Source organism: Antechinus flavipes, chromosome 2, assembly GCF_016432865.1.
Source record: "Antechinus flavipes isolate AdamAnt ecotype Samford, QLD, Australia chromosome 2, AdamAnt_v2, whole genome shotgun sequence".
Taxonomy (NCBI): Eukaryota; Metazoa; Chordata; class Mammalia; order Dasyuromorphia; family Dasyuridae; genus Antechinus; species Antechinus flavipes.
This window is the reverse complement of record NC_067399.1, coordinates 177,020,350-177,037,004: the sequence shown is the minus strand read 5'-3', so window position 1 is coordinate 177,037,004 and position 16,655 is coordinate 177,020,350. Positions and strand designations below refer to the sequence as shown.

Below are 16,655 nucleotides of genomic sequence, written 5' to 3'. Positions count from 1 at the left end.
AAAAGTTGAGGCTGTTCACTGAAAATTCCCTCTTCCTCATTTCCTATGACTAGATACCTTCTAGCACTATCCCCTCTTTCATCCCTGTCTCACATAATGAAATGGGCTTTCTCTCTATTAAGTCTACCTCCCCCCACCTCCCCCCCAATTTGCTCAACTGACGCCATCTCATCAAGTCTATTCCCAACAGACTGTTCCCCCACTGACCTTCCTTTTTCACTTATTTTCAGTCTCTTCCTGTCTATTTTCCAATGCTTACAAATAAACCTTTGTTCTCCCATCTTGAATGGATCTTTCTATCCTCATTATCATCGTATGTCTCTTCTGCACTTTGGAGCTAAATCCCTCAAAAAAAGCCATATACAGAAGATGCTTCTACTGTCCCTCCTCTCACTCTTCTCACAATATCAGTCCATCACAACTGAGCTTGCCAAAATTACTAACAATCTCTTAGTTGCCGGATCCAATGGATTTTTCCTCTCTTCTCATTTTCTTTGACCTCTCTATAGCCTTTGACATTACTGATTATTCTCTCCTTGATTGTCTTCTCTCCAGGCTTATGGGACACCATTCTCCTGGTTTTCCTTCTACTTATATAACTGCCCCTTCTATATCTTTCTTGCTTGTATTCTCTAGATCATGTCCTCTAACCATGTCCCTCAGACTTCTCTCCTGGGCCCTCTTTTCCTTCTAAATTACTTTATTTGGTGATTTCAAAAGATCGCATTGGATTTAATTACTTATTATTTATCTCTATGCTGATGATTTTCAAATTTACCTATCCTGCCCCAAATTTTCTGCTAATCTCCCATCTCCAATTTTCAAATGCCTTTCAGACATCTTGCATTAAATGTCTAGTTGACATCATAAACTTATCATGTCCAAAACAGAACTTACCATCTTTTCCCTTTTAACTTCCCACTCTACCCATCCAACAATCTTCCTACTTCTCTATTTCTGTAGAGGGCAATTCCTCAGGCACGCAACCTAGAAGTCACTTTGGACTCCTCACTATCTCTCCCCTCCCATATATAATGAGATACCAAAGTCTGTTTTTACTTTTGCAATATCTCTCCAAAACAGTTCCCCACTGAGCTGCCAAAGGGATATTCCTAAAGCACAGTTCTGAACATATCGTTGTGATTCCTTTGTATCAAGTCTTTCCTAAAAGTTCTATTAATTCTAGTTTTAAATATAAAATTTTCTGATTGATATTTAAGCTCATTACTTTTGCTTTTCTTATAGAATATTCAACTCTACTAATTTTACAATTGAATCCGTGGCCTATTTACTGCAATCCTCAATTTCTTGACTGCATTCTCTATCTGTTCTCCCATGCCTATAATGTTCTCTGTATTAAACTTAATTCCTAGCAACATTACCTTTCTAATTACACCTTCACTTACATTTACTTACACACACACACGTTCCCATTTGTCTCACTAATTAGAACATAAAGCTCCTAGAAAACAGTCCGTGTTTTGCTTCTATATCCTTAGTCATTAGCACAATTCTTGGCAGTACTTATAAATATTTGTTGATCAATTCCTATAGATTAACAGATCTGTTTTCATCTGCATGAGTATTCCCTCTACTGATATAGACTATAATTCTTCAACAATTTAATAGTTTTATCAATATGACCAAAAAGATTCATTACTTCATAGCCAACCTTCTGGTGATGAACATGATTGGACATCACTACAGTCATCCTTAGACACAGCCTATCATTGGGTTTGTAAAATTTTTCCAGCTCTGTAGGCCCTGCCATAGTTTATACTCTGCTGGCACAAAACTTCAAAAAGTAAAATTCAGTGCCAAGCCAAATGAAGGCATCAGCAGAAAATTTTGAACGGTATTTCCTCTAAAATCATGCAAAAAGCCTGATCTTCTGTCTCAAAGGCTGTGTCCTCAGTTAGTGACTTTCTAATCAGCTCAGAGGAATTCAACTATTTTTAGTCTCAGGCAATTCTGGGTGCTCAAAGAAGCTAAGCCAGGTCCAACCAGTTACAGGAACACAGTCAGAGGATAACTGGCTTCTTAGTTTTTGCTTTGAATAGAATCATGTAAAATATCTGAAGAATTAGATTAATTCTACAGACATATTGATCTCCTGCAATGTGCTTTCAGCCAATGAAGAATATACTTAGTCCAATATAATCATTCAAATTAAATAAGGAATATCTCTAATAAAACTACGATTAATTAAATTAGGGATCTGTCATCACCCAGAATGATCCTTTCCTAAGGGAAAATTGATTAATATAAAAAATGGTTTATATTTGGGATGATTGGTATTTAAAACTGGACTGGAACTCAGATCCCCGATTCCAGCACTGGTGTGCTCCATCCACTGTATCATAATTGTTCCAACAAATAGTATATTTTCAGTTATCTCAAGAAGAAATGTTTCTCCTGTGGTACCTAAAAGTGAATACTAATCAGTAAAAATAATCTAGATGATCATCAATTGAAATATAGAATGAAATAATAGTCAATTCTAGGCTCTAACCATATGGTGTCAGGATTATTCAATCAAGTCATCTGAGCTAATCTAAATTATAAACCAAAACCTAGATTTGAACTATGCAGATTTGCTAAATTCAAATCAGGGCATTTCCCCCACTCCAACTGCAAACCAAAACAAAAGTTGTTCAAAATCAGAACACCAAAACAGTCTCTGAAAAAGGTGATATTTCTTTCATTCAGTTCAAGTCATATTTAATCAACATAAGACACAAATCTGCATCCACCAATAGTTATCTGTTTAATAGTATTTAAAAACTTCTATTTTGAAACCACATTTGCAAATAGCTAAATTTACTGTTAAGCAATTTATAAAAAGGCTGTGATATTGGCACATTTGCTGTGTTTACCATGAACTAGTATATCCTTACAGACTGATTGACACTGCTTTCTAATCAATAGTGGAACTTTTTCAGCCATTTCAATAAATTAATGTAGCCATTAATATAAATTAATATAGCTATATTGACTCTCCTTTCCCCTCTACAGTTGCCCTCTCTGCTAGAAACATTGACAATGTCTAAAAACAATTTAAAAGAAGGAAAAGTACAAAAAAGGAATGGAATTTGGTTACAGAGATCATTGAAAATTCTATTATGAGCTCCCTAATGTTTCCAAAGTATTATATTAAAACTTTATTAAAATGAATATATCATTAGAAATCACAGGCCCAATCTATGGAGATTAAAATATTAAAATATGTTAATAATCAGACTCCTTCCCAGAGTAATTAAATACTTAAAATCTACTCATATACCACACTCTTCTCCCCTCCTCACCCACTCTTTCTTAGGAATTAGAACTTTTAATAGATGGAGGAATTCCTTTGCAGAAGAGAATGAAGAAGAAAACAGAACTTTGTGTTTTGAGAATTTTGGTGTCTTAATATTATTACTTAACAATAATGAAACATCATCATTTATATATAGCACTTTATGGGTTCCTAAATACTTTCCTTATAAATCCCTATGGGGTGATGTTAATGAAAGACCTATCTTTAATGTTAAGTGATTTTTACCCAGTTGTTAGTGCTACCATATTAAATATAAAATACATTGAAAAGAAAAGTTGTATATAAGTAGATTTTAAGTTTTATATTAAATTCCTCTTTTCTGGCTTTCTTTTTGTCTAGGAATTTTTTTTAAGGACAGGACTGGACAACCTTGTTATCTTAAGCAGTACAGAAAACTTCTCAACCAATGCCACTCAGAACTTTTTCAACTACCTGAGAGCCTTAAAGATAATTTCCTGGATTAATGAAACTTTAAGTACCTTTTCCAGACTCACATACACTCAAAAGTGAGACCTTGGAACTCAGTTTTCCCAGTTCCTTGGCTAGCTCGCTATATACATTTTAGTACCTCTCAATACCCAGACTAGTAAAAGTCAGAAGCTAAACAAAAACTTCAGACTTCAAAACTAGCAGTAAGCTAATCTTTCCACTTACAAAATGCTGAGGCAATTAATGTTTGGCAGGAGCAAATTAATGTTTGAGCAGATAGAGTGCTAAGCCTGGAGTCAAAGACTCAAGTTCAAATAAAGCCTCATCAACACCTGCTAGCTGTGTGACCCCTGAGCAAGTCATTTAATCTTTTTGCCTCAGTTTACTCATCTGTAATATGGGGATGATAATAGCACCAACTTACAAGTTGTTGTGAGAATCAAATGAGAAAACACATTTGCAAAATGCACAGTGCCTGCCAAGTAGTTGATCTCTGATAGCTATTATTAGTTACTACTAAAATAATGCCTTCTATCCCAATTTCACAGAAGAAGAAATTAGAACTTGGAATTTGGAATAAAGATGAAACAGAGTAAATGAAATCATGATGATTTCAAATACTTAAGCAGATTTCTAGGGTAATATGCTCTAGATCTAAATTTCCAAATACTACATTATTACTTTTCTACTAAGTTGCTGAGAGATCCTCCAGAAGTGACTATCTGGGTCTCATTTTTCCTCACTACAAAAATGAACAACTAAAAGCTGCTATTGTATTTATAAAAAAAGCACAAAATGTTATAATAAACACCATTATTTTACAGCTTTGAAGGCTACCATGATCAAATGAGAATAACTAAAAGTTTGGAAAGGGAGGGAAAACGATGTATAGAAGGAGATAATGACAATGATGAAAAAAAGGGAAGAGATTTCTAAAAAGTTTCAATGAAAGGGGCAACTAGGTGGTAAAGTGGATAGAACACCAGCCTTGAAGTCAGGAGGACCTGAGTTCAAAGCACTTACCACCTTCCTAGCTGTGTGACCCTGGGCAAGTCACTTAACCCCAATTGCCTCGGGAAAAAAAAAAGTTTCAATGAAAAATAGATAAAGATGACCTGAGGAGAATCCAGATATAATCAGGGAAATGTTATTGCTACCATATTAAATATAAAATACATTGAAAAGAAAAGTTGTATATAAGTAGATTTTAAGTTTTATATTAAATTCCTCTTTTCTGGCTTTCTTTTTGTCTAGGAATTTTTTTTAAGGACAGGACTGGACACCTTGTTATCTTAAGCAGTACAGAAAACTTCTCAACCAATGCCACTCAGAACTTTTTCAGCTACCTGAGAGCCTTAAAGATAATTTCCTGGATTAATGAAACTTTAAGTACCTTTTCCAGACTCACATACACTCAAAAGTGAGACCTTGGAATTCAGTTTTCCCAGTTCCTTGGCTAGCTCGCTATATACATTTTAGTACCTCTCAATAAAAAAACTTTCTGAATATAATTTTTTTTAAAGCTTTAACAAAGGAAACTGCTTTGCTGACAATAAGGTGCTATAGAAATATACAACCATTATTATTATTGAGAAAAACTGTGAAAAGACCTGAAGTAACCTGTAAAGTACAATAAAATCAAGCAAACACTAAATATTAACCTAATTTCTCCTTTTTATTTTTGTATGTGTTTTTATACTTAAAATGGATTTTGATTTGTTCTACTGCTCTAAAATTTCTCCAATTTTCCCCCAAATAATACATTATATCTCTAATCATTCTCACACACACATACACACACGCGCGCATGCACACTTGTTATCCAAGGCTTCTGAAACAAAATTTACCTCTTCCATGTACTGGTATATAATAGCTTTGACAGCTGGCATGTTGGTAGCTTCCATCATTAATGTTACTGCTTGACCCTTCCGAATCTTCACTCTTCCCCTGAATACCTGCTGGTTGTTATAACAGGCAGCCAGGGTAGCAATAGCCATCACCTACAAATAAACCAAAAGCAACCTTCAGAAGTTTCTTAATTAAATCCTATAATTCAGAATCAGAAGCAAACAAGGAAAATCAATTTAGCCATTACTACTGAAAGAGTGATATCACCCTCTCAAATAAGTCCAGTGTCAAGAAGAAAGTAATCAACTAAAAATCAATATTCATGATTTATTTCTTTTCTTTCTCATTTAACTCTGACTAGAAAGGACATGGAATCATGTATATTAATTTAAAACCAAATATATAGCACAGATGTATACAAATATATGTACTGTGTGCATTATGTGAATATATGTATACATCCAGAATAAATGGAAAATCGGGAGGTATAAAATTTTTATTGTTCATACCCTCTACTATATCCTCACCTGTTAGGGACTTTCCTTCTGAGAATTGCCATGTATGCCATGTTAGCAGGTAGGGTGGACCCAGGAGGTAAAAAGGGGCTTGGCCTCTGAGGCAGGAGGTTGTGTCTTACAGATGCAGCACTAACTCCAGGTGTCTCCCTTCTGTGGATCCACCTACGCAGTGCTGAGTGGGTTAGGCATGGGATAATCCCAGGGGAGAGTAAATATAAATGGTCAGCTTTGAGTCCATAGGCAGAGAAGGACGTGGAGAGAAGTAGAGAAAGATCAAAATGTAGAGAGATTTAGGGATGCAGAGAGAGACACACACACACACAAAGACATACATATGCACTTGCTCTTGCTTCCTGCTAACCCCTGCTGAGATTACCAATAAAGAAAGGCTGTTTGGCACCTTAACAATGGCTCATCTCCATGTGTTTCCGGAGAAGATTGGTATGTATGGCCCTGGCAATCAGTAGCCTCAGAGAGGGAGGTTACAAATGGTGCCGGAACAGGGACAGGATTGGCTAGAGACCTCATGAGTTCAGCTGATCTCATGATTCAGCTGATGGGAAGGGAGACCAGACTGATAAAGCAAGCCAAAAGTAGATGTGACATCACAGGAAGAGGCAGGGGGGAAAGCAGAAAGTAAATAGATTTACAGTCAGAATTAGCATGTATGTTACAGAAGGCAGTAAATGAAGGGAACCAGGAAGCAAGAATTTGGCGTGTTTGATAGCCCCCAGGAAAAAATGTGGGCCCCATTAGAGTGGAAGAAATTTAAGGAATTGAAAGAGGCAGTTAACACTTACAGGGTTGAATTTCCACATGTGTTAAGGAGCTGCTGGCTCTCCTAGCCTCCAGCAGTATACTAACATTAAATAATTGGAAGACTATTGCTAAAGTCTGCCTTACACCTGGGGAGTCTCTGCAATGGATGACTGCAGACATAGCAAAAAAAAAAAAAAAAAAAAAAAAAAAAAACTTTGCAAACAGGGCCTAGATCAGGGGTCCTCAAACTTTTTAAATAGGGGGCCAGTTCACTGTCCCTCAGACTGGTGGAGGGCCGGACTATAGTAAAAACAAAAACTGTTTTATGGGCCTTTAAATAAAGAAACTTCATAGCCCTGGGTGAAGGGGATAATCGTTCTCAGCTGCCACATCTGGCCCGGAGGCGTGAGGACCCCTGGCTTAGATGAACCTTTCCCTGATTTTGTGGCTCACCTACAGGTGGCTATTGACATTAGTACTTTTTCTACTTCAAGCCTATGTTTTATATATAGATATATTTTTAATATCAAAACTGGTTTTATGAGCGGTCCCCACTAAACAGAAAGGAGGATATGGTCATGTATACCATGTCAGCAGGTAGGGTGGACCCAGAAGGTAAAAAGGGGCTTGGCCTCTGATGCAGGAGGTTCTTAGAGGTGTTGGACCTTTTCTTAGGATGCAGCACTAATTCCAGATGTCTCCCTTCTGTGGATCCACCTATGCAGTACTGAGTGAGTTAGGCACAGGGTAATCCCAGAGGAGAGGAAATATAAATGGCCAGCTTTGAGTCTATAGGTAGAGGACGTGGAGAGATTTAGGGATGCAGAGAGAGACACACACACACACAGAGATATACATATACACTTGCTCTTGCTTCCTGCAAACCCCTGCTGAGATCACCAATGAAGAAAAGCTGTTTGGCATATTAACATCCAGTTTGTCTTCATGTATTTCCAGGGAAGATAGGTATGTATGGCCCTGGCAATCAGTAATCTCTGAAGGAGAGGTTACACTCACCTTATTATTTGAAGCCACCAAAGACAAATAAATATTGAAATTACCAAACAGGCAACTTTTGTTACTAACACCTAGTTAAACTCCACCATTCACACCAATAACAAAATGATAACATCAAAAATCAGTTTTAACAGCCCATTACATAAATAAGTACAATCTCTGACCTGGATTATCTATTTAAAACAAAAAAGTTTCAACCACATTTTTAATTCTTAGAAAGAAAAGTTAGAAGCAATCGGTAGCCACAGGTTTCTTTGTTCTGAGAATAAGAACTTTAAGGCAGTAAAGTTTTGATTATTTTAACCTAAAAATTATTTAATATTTCCTTTGTAATTCACAAGATCCAACAAAGACTTTTGTTTGGGCCCAGTTAGCCTCAGAGTAAATGTAAATAGCACGACTTTCTGGTTTTAGTCAGAAACTCTTGAGGAGATCTTTCCTTCCCAGATTGAGTTTTGTTTTGGGATTTTTTTTAACCAAATAAAAAAGCCCTTCATTTCTTTCTTACCTAGCCTTAATCACTGAATGGGTGGCTGCCTCGGTCAAATTGAAACCAGTTAAAGATCTTAGCTTTAAAAAGGTCAGGGTCTCCCACTGTACCCAGGCAACTATCCTGATCTATATGTGGCTACTGGATCCAAATGGCTCTGGAGAAAGTGAGGCTGGTGACTTGTACAGCTCTCCCTCATTTCAATCCAATTCACTTGCATGTCATAGCATTACTTCCCTGATATCCTGGTCTTCAAAATGAAGAACAAACAGTAAGAATTCAAAAGGTAAAAACAGTTTATAAGTTTTTGTAAAACTTATAAAAACTATAAAAAATAGTTTATAAGTTGATAATCTAAAAATTAATTTAAAAATTCTATAGAACCAGGTGTACTTTAACCTGATCTTTATGAAACAAGGGAGGGGAGAAAAGTCTTCCTCAAAGCAAGACAAATTACTGTAATTTTTAAAAAGGAATCATGGGGCAGCTAGGTGGTACAGTGGTGTCCTTTAGTCAAGAGGCTCCAAGTTCAAATCTGACCTCAGACACTTAACACTTCCTAGCTGTGTGACACTGAGCAAGTCACTTAACCAAATGCCTTAACAAAAAATTAATTAATTAGTTTAAAAAAAAAGAATCATAATCATAAATCCAGAACAGAGAATAAATGAATAAATGCAGATCCAGATAAAAGACATCTCCAACCTCCAACTAAAGATAGCCCCATGTATACCTGTGGAATAGCGCAAAAGTTGAACACACTTTGATTTCTTAGTTGGGAAAGATAGGTGAGGACATCTGGGATGTGTTGTAAAGCATTAGTAATCAGTTCATTGAGACAATGGACAGCCAAGTCAATATTTTCTGGTTTTGCTAAATCAGACAACTTCTTGGCATAACGACTCCAAACCTAGATATAAATGATGCAAAAACCATCATTACAAAAGTGAAAATTAAGAGTTGAAGAATTTATACAATAATACTGAATGAATATTTACTAAAATTCAAGTCTGTCAGAGTTATGCTACCTAAAAGTCAAACAAAGGTGAAGGTTCAATGGATTATATTCTAGAATAAACTACACTCTAACAAAAATGGTAGGCACCCACAGAAAGTATGTAACTACTTCTAGACATCACATTAAGAAGTTACTGTTTTGGCACATTGTACATTACAAGTAGAAATGTAACTTCTAAAAGTAATTCATTTACCTTAAAGGGCAAGGCAACCCCTAAGAAAAATTGGAAAAAAAAACAAACTAAAGAATAGCAATTATTAAATCAGTATTGTTTGCAAAAATCCAACAATGCATTCTAGAAAACAATTCACCAAAATAGCCAAAGTTCAAACAATCACCAACATGTTGATTTAAATTTCCTCAAGGAAATAAAAGAAATAGGGGCATTAAGTAAGCTGGACTTTTCCTATGAAAATTTTTAAATTTTTTCTTTGGCAAAATGAAACTAAATTTACAATCTCAATGTAAATATAGCATAAATATAAATAAAATAGTAAGACTTGAGTCTTTCCTACTTTGTTATTCTAAGAAACAGAACAAAAGTTCCATCTGTGCAATTGTGGTGTTGTTTTTAACTTAAATTAATGCCATGATCTTTACCTGTATTCAATTTTACCATATGAATTCAAATCTATTCAATCCTGTTAGTTTGTCTAAAGAATACTTTGAGTTCACACCCAGCAAAAGAACTCTGGGAGATGATTCAGAACCATTACACAGAATTCCCAATTCCTCTATTTTGCCCACCTGCATTTTTGATTTCCTTCACAGGCTAACTGTATACTATTTCAGAGTCTGATTCTTTTTGTACAGCAAAATAACTGTTTGGACATGTATACTTAATTTGTATTTGATTAATACTTTAACATATTTAACATGTATTGGTCAACCTGCCATCTGGGGGAGGAAATGGGGGGAAGGAGGGGAAAAATTGGAACAAAAGGTTTGGCAGTTGTCAATGCTATAAAATTACCCATGCATATAACTTCTAAATAAAAAGCTATTAAAAAAAAAAAAAAAAAGAATACTTTGAGTTCTATAAGCAGTTCAATTAAGTATGTACTTTCACCTAATAAATCACAATGCTAAAGAAGTCTTGGGAAATAAATTAAGTTCTTGGTCCCAGATGGACTAATGTTTATCCTTTTCTCTTTAGGACCTCTAAAAAAAGGAGATGCTATAGATTTCAATGTCTTACAAAATCTTCTCAGAACTAACCAAAATTTCATAGGTTGTGTTTTTTAAAGACAATTCTATATTCAAAACAAAGTGCATAGAAATGCAGGTGTAAAGAACTGGATTCAAGAGCATATTCATTTAGAAAAATAGTTAACTACAAATTTAAATCATAAATGACTTTAGCTTAGCTTTTGGGGAAAAAGCATAAATTCCCTTTTTCAAATATCATTTACTCTCTTGTAGAGTTGTGATATCAAGTAAAAATACTTAAGATATTTAAATTAAAGGTAAATTATTCTCTTTAACTTTTTCATCACAATTTGACTCTTAACTACCAAAATATTCTACAGGATGTAAAACAAACAATGAGTATGATCAGACAAGAGAGGGAAAAAAAAAAAAAAAGAAAGGCACATATTGGATTACAAGGTTAAGAAAGTCCTCTGTAATGCCCTCAGTCTGATGGTGTTAAACTACATAAAGCCTCCTATAATGATAATTTCCAAACTAAAAAGTCATATTAACTGATGAAAAGTTTATGTGAATCTTTAATTGAACACATTTTCACAAGAGAATTTTTAAGCAAAAGAATTAAACTTCTTTAACTGTATGGTGTGTATTCCAGTAATCCACAAAATTCCATATGATAAAATTTTAACAGCTTTAAATGCATCTTTTTTTTTTTTTAAACAAATAGGAAAGCAAAAGAATAAGCAACTAACAACTAGAAAAGAAAATCCTTCAAACTTATTATCTTTTGTCAAAAAGTGTTTGGCTTTTTGTTTTTTACAGTCATTTTTTAAAAAGCCTCTAGAATGTTTTTTCTCATAGCTCCCAATTTCTGTTACCTCTTGAGGCCAAAACTCTCTCCCCTCCATAATGTCTTCTAAATAATCTCTAATGATGTTTGTCTTCTGTAGGAATAGACCCATAGAATTGGCAAGCTTCGAGTCCTGTCCAACAATGGGGTCTTCCAACTCTGAAGCCGAGAACAGACGAGAAAGGCCAATCCCTACTAGTCCAGCAACATAATGACAGTACTGTAAAAGATTATTTTTTAAAAGCTATAGTAAATTCTTTGTTATTCAGCAGTCAGTAAATGCAATGTCATGATCAAGTATTCTTGTTAGCAGAAACCTAATTATATTAGTTTAATTATATTTTTAATGAATTCAAAATATTTTCAATATTTAACAGTGGTTTCAGTCATAATCATCATTTTAAAGGAAATAACAAGGAACTAACAATCAACAAATTACGATTTTAAATAATAGCTAACTAAAAAAAGAAAAAAACTTATTTGTAATAAGCAAAAAGTTAGTTTTGAAAAATTATTTTTCTCCCCAAATTGGGGAAAATCACCACACAAATTTCTCTTTCTTTACCCAAAAAATCTTTCAAGCGAGTTATATAGCCAAAGTAAAATGGACTCCAAGATACGTCACAAAAGGCAATCAGTGAATCAGGGAAACGGCATTCTCTCTAACATTAAACACAAACCTGGAAAATAATACTAGAAAGCAACTACAATAAGTGGGTTCTATAACACAGGCTCATTATGACAGAATATAAAAAAAGGAGAATTGGAATATTACTATTCATGTGACTAGCACTATGGAAAGGAGAAAAATGCAGTTAATTTTACTACAGCGCTTGTCTTGAAAATGAAAATTTGTTCTAACACAACTGATTTATTAGGAAACATTTTGAGGCTAACATATATTTCCCAACTGTTTCTATACAAGACTTTGTACAAAAGAAACATTAAGTGAACACAGGAAACTGCATTCAGCTGAATTGAGCTATTTAATACATAAAACATACATATGCAAACACCTCAAACATCTATCAGCTACCTCAGTCCACCATGTATTATTCCTACAAGGTTGTGTTTTGCTAATCTTTCACATCTGTAAACTTTATGATATAAAAAATACTCATTAAATATCCTGTTTATTTAAGTGCTGAGGATGGACCAAAGATAGCTATCTATCAAAGGTAAAATCATGTCATATAAAAGCTATGATTATTTCCCCTAGGTTCATAATTCTCTTACACTAGTTCCTAATTCTCTTATACTTTATTCTTCTGCCTCTCTCTTTGGATGGAGTGTTCAATAGCCATTAACTCTCCCCTTGGCTTTCAACATCTACTTCTGTAGCTACTTTCCACCACAATTCTTACTAGTTTTAGAAGAAAATAAAAGGGGAAGGGGTGACAGAAAAGAAGAAAGCCAGAAGTTCTGATTCATACAACATGCAGGTTTGCTCCTCTCTCAACCCTTTAGTTCTATGGAGAACTAGAAATACACTTATCTGATCCAGAACAGGATGAACATTCTAATTTATTCTCCAAAAGCCAATAGCTTTAAAATGGTTCCAGTATCCCCTGAGTTTAAATTAAACTTTCATGAAGGGTGTGACTGGAAATAAGTTAGAAGAGGAAGCAACCATCACAAGTAGATTAATATCTACTGAACTAAGAGAGAATAATGTGAAAATCACTGTTACTTTTATTACCAGAGATTAAGAAACCAGGACAAAAAGCATTTTACCTATCATCACATTAAGTTAACAGGAGATCCCAGCCAACAATTAAGATTTAAAATATAGTTCTTTTGTAGTCATCTAATGTTTATATGCCTGAGACAGAATAAGCTACATCAAATTTGATAAAATAAATACTTACTACGCTCAGAGGCATGAACAACATGCAAAAATCTACCTTCAAGATATTATGATTATCATGGTTAGTATGTGTATACCCACATATATAACTGTGTGTTTACTGTATATGTAAAACAGGCATATATTGGAGAGAAGCTGTCAAATTTTGTCCCTAGTCTTTGGCACTGGGTATAACCACTGTAATTATTGTTCTCCTACAAAATGCCCCTTCACACACTTAAAATAACACTGACCTTTTCCCATTCCTGCACGGAGTTCACTTTCTTTTCCAAAAACTCTGCCATTCCATGCCCCATTTTTTGACAAATGTCATTAATCACCACTTGATAGCTCTCCGCCAAATTTCGAAACTCTAGGGAGACCTGTAACAGAATCCATAAAAAACAAACTATGAGAATGAGACATGACCCTTACAAAGCTATTAAGAGAAATAACTTTGAAATCAGAGTGATTATTAAAATGAGTTGAAGTTGACTCTGCCTTAAGTTTCTGTACATTCAAATACTTAACAAGTAACTTAGGATTTCTCCAATATAAGGTATTATGACGCCTCTAGATACAGACACCACACACAAACACACACACACTTTACACCTTCCTGAAGTAGAATTTATTAGAAAAAGAAAAGTAGGGCCAGTAATCATTGATGTTGAATAAGGTCGAACAGATTTGATCAAGAGATAAATCTATATTATGTCAGCCATAATAATATTTAGACGCATGCCTACATGTGTGTAAATGCATATGTATATGTGTGTATAAATACACCTATGCTTAACTGTAGCCTGCTTGGAATAAATGGAGGGAATGAAAAGGGGGGGAAGGGGGAATAAAGTAAAAAGTGCCCAGCAGAGAACAAAAGAGTAATCTACAAGGAAACAAGGAAAAGATGGACAGTCATGAATATATCTCTTTTAATATATATATGCTTTCTTGAAAGGGAAATCTATTGTTACAGATTTTGAATCCTCCCTGATATTCTGCTGAGCACGACGACAATTTTTTTTTAAATTTGCCTTTTCTTTTTTTTCTTTTTTAATTCTTTCAATATGTATGTGTGTATCTCTGAAGTTGTCGTTTATGATACACATAAAAAAGGAAAGCCTTTTTTCCATGACTGAAATCATACTATAAACTATTAATTCCCATACTTTAAAACACCATTAAGCATGGCATAATATTTTCCAACTGGAATTAAAATTTTGGATTTGGAATTAGAAAATACATCTGATTATAGAACACATCAAATATCTTTCTAGATTATGTTTTGATAATTGATATATGTGCTGATGAATGAATAGTTCAGTACTGTTCAGTAATGTTTCTGGTGTTAATTTTAGGTTGGTCTGCTGTTACTTCATTTAAAAACAGCTGAAATACTTGCACAACAGCAACATGAAAACTTTTATGAAATGTTAGAAAATGTTATGATTATTGATTCAAATTAAAAAATAGTAAATAGACCCTGGTCAAGAAATAAGGTGTATATACTTGGGACTGTGCCTATAGGATAGTGGGGTGGGTTTTTTTTGTTTATTTTAAATATTTGTACTATTTGGGACACTTTTCTTTGAAACTGAAATCCCAAAAAGATTATGAAACCAGATCATTTTATTCAAATCTTTCAAAAGACATATACCTCAAGCCAGTCTCCAGAGTTGGTTGTTGATGCCCATGGGAATACAATAGGTCTATTAGGTATACTGAATCTTACTTTAACTATGCTCCTCTCCTTCAATTTTTTTTCCTAGCCAACACAGTCTATTTATAGGAAGGGAATAGTCCACAGAAAAAAGGGAAAATGGTAAACAGTTTCCAAAGTAATATGGTTAGGATGAGGTTTTCTTTCACTCATTCCTAAAAGTAAGCTTTTCTTTACACCACTACCTTTTAACTACTTTCTTAAAAGTCAATCAACTTTTAGTAAGCCTCTATTATATATAAAATATACCTTGAAAAAGTGACAATTGGGACTGCATACTTATTCTAGAAATCCTAATCCAACTAAGTAGTGGAATAATGACTTAAGTATTCTTTAAGTATAGCCAAAACTAACACCAGTCTGCAATTTCATATATGTAATCAAAGCACAAAGTTATATTCCAGCAGCAATGTAAAGTGAAGCTAAAAGCTTAAATAAGCTTCTGCAGATTTCATGTATACAAATGAGATGACCTCAATAATCCACTATAATCTTGGGGAAAGGTCACATAATACACAATAGGCCAAAGTAATGCAACACTTTCTTCAAAGGGATAATATATAAACACTACTCTAGAAAGCTCTCCCCTTTCCCTCAATATTGCAGTAATTCCACCTTGGTCAATCTTTAGTTTTGTTTTCACTAGCTGATGTCTCTAAGTAACTTTTAGAGAAGGCCTCTCCTTCTCAATCCTGAGAGGTGGTAGCTATAAAGAATATTGTTAACATGAAAGTTGAAATTCTGCTTAGACTCTTAGAAGCATCCCTTACCTGTTTTCTGCCTCAGTTTCCTTATCTGTAAAATGAGGGGACTAGACTACGATGGCCTCTAAGATTACTTCCAGCTTTAAATCTACAATACTCTTGACCCTGGTTTATTAAATTTTTAATATGCCTAGTGATAGTACTTTTAGTATGAGGACTTGCCAAGAGCTTTTTGGAGCTCTCATCCATCTTTGGTGCCCACCTGGCATCCAATTCTTACTTGTTGCTTCAAAAGCTGTAGCACAACACAATAGCCCCACCCTGTAAAACATGTGGCAAACAGGCTAAATCAGATTGAGGGGAACCAAAAGTCTTCAAACCCATCAGTGTATTACAGGGGTATCTGACCTAAGATTTCCCCTGGTAAAATGGGCAGATGAGAACATTCTGTTTCAGTGGCCACAAAGGCAGCTGAAGCAGGCCCTGGGGAGAGGGGAGAGCGGAAAGCTTAGAGCTAGGCCAGGCATCAAATGCCATGGACATCCACTGTATCTAAGCCCTTGCCAGTCATCCTGACTTGTCTTGATTGGATTTTAGTGACTTTGGAAGAAAGTATTAGGCAGCTGATTTGTGCAACTCTGCCTCACTTAAATCCAATCATGTACCAGTAAAGACATTAATTCATGTCACCAGGCCTCTGAAAACAAAGGACAAACTACAATATATGTCTGATATCATACTAAGTGCTAATGATAAATTATAAGCTAAAGTAAAAATTCCTAGCCTTAAAGAGCTTACATTCTAATGGGGAGACAATTTTGGCCTTCTATGTAGCATTTGTCCTTTCTCTAAGAAAAGAGGATTATTCAGATCATCTTCTGATTTGTTATATGTGAAATCTGCAAGAACTAATTTAAGTGGGGGTGGCAGGGCAGGCAACATCACAATCACTGCTTCTGCACCCTTCTCTTCTGACTAAATGTCT

General features: G+C 34.8%; 1 protein-coding gene across 2 annotated transcripts in view; it reads right to left on the bottom strand.

The window, feature by feature from the left end:
• FDFT1 (farnesyl-diphosphate farnesyltransferase 1) overlaps window positions 1-16,655 on the bottom strand; it is a 37,430-nt gene that overhangs the window by 1,890 nt on the left and 18,885 nt on the right. For both annotated transcript variants that reach the window (XM_051975974.1, XM_051975973.1), the window contains 4 exons: window positions 13,498-13,626; window positions 11,426-11,617; window positions 9,114-9,290; window positions 5,596-5,748 (listed from right to left, as the gene is read on the bottom strand). In XM_051975974.1, coding sequence (XP_051831934.1) covers window positions 5,596-5,748; window positions 9,114-9,290; window positions 11,426-11,617; window positions 13,498-13,626 — 651 coding nt within the window. The remainder of the gene's footprint in view (window positions 1-5,595; window positions 5,749-9,113; window positions 9,291-11,425; window positions 11,618-13,497; window positions 13,627-16,655) is intronic.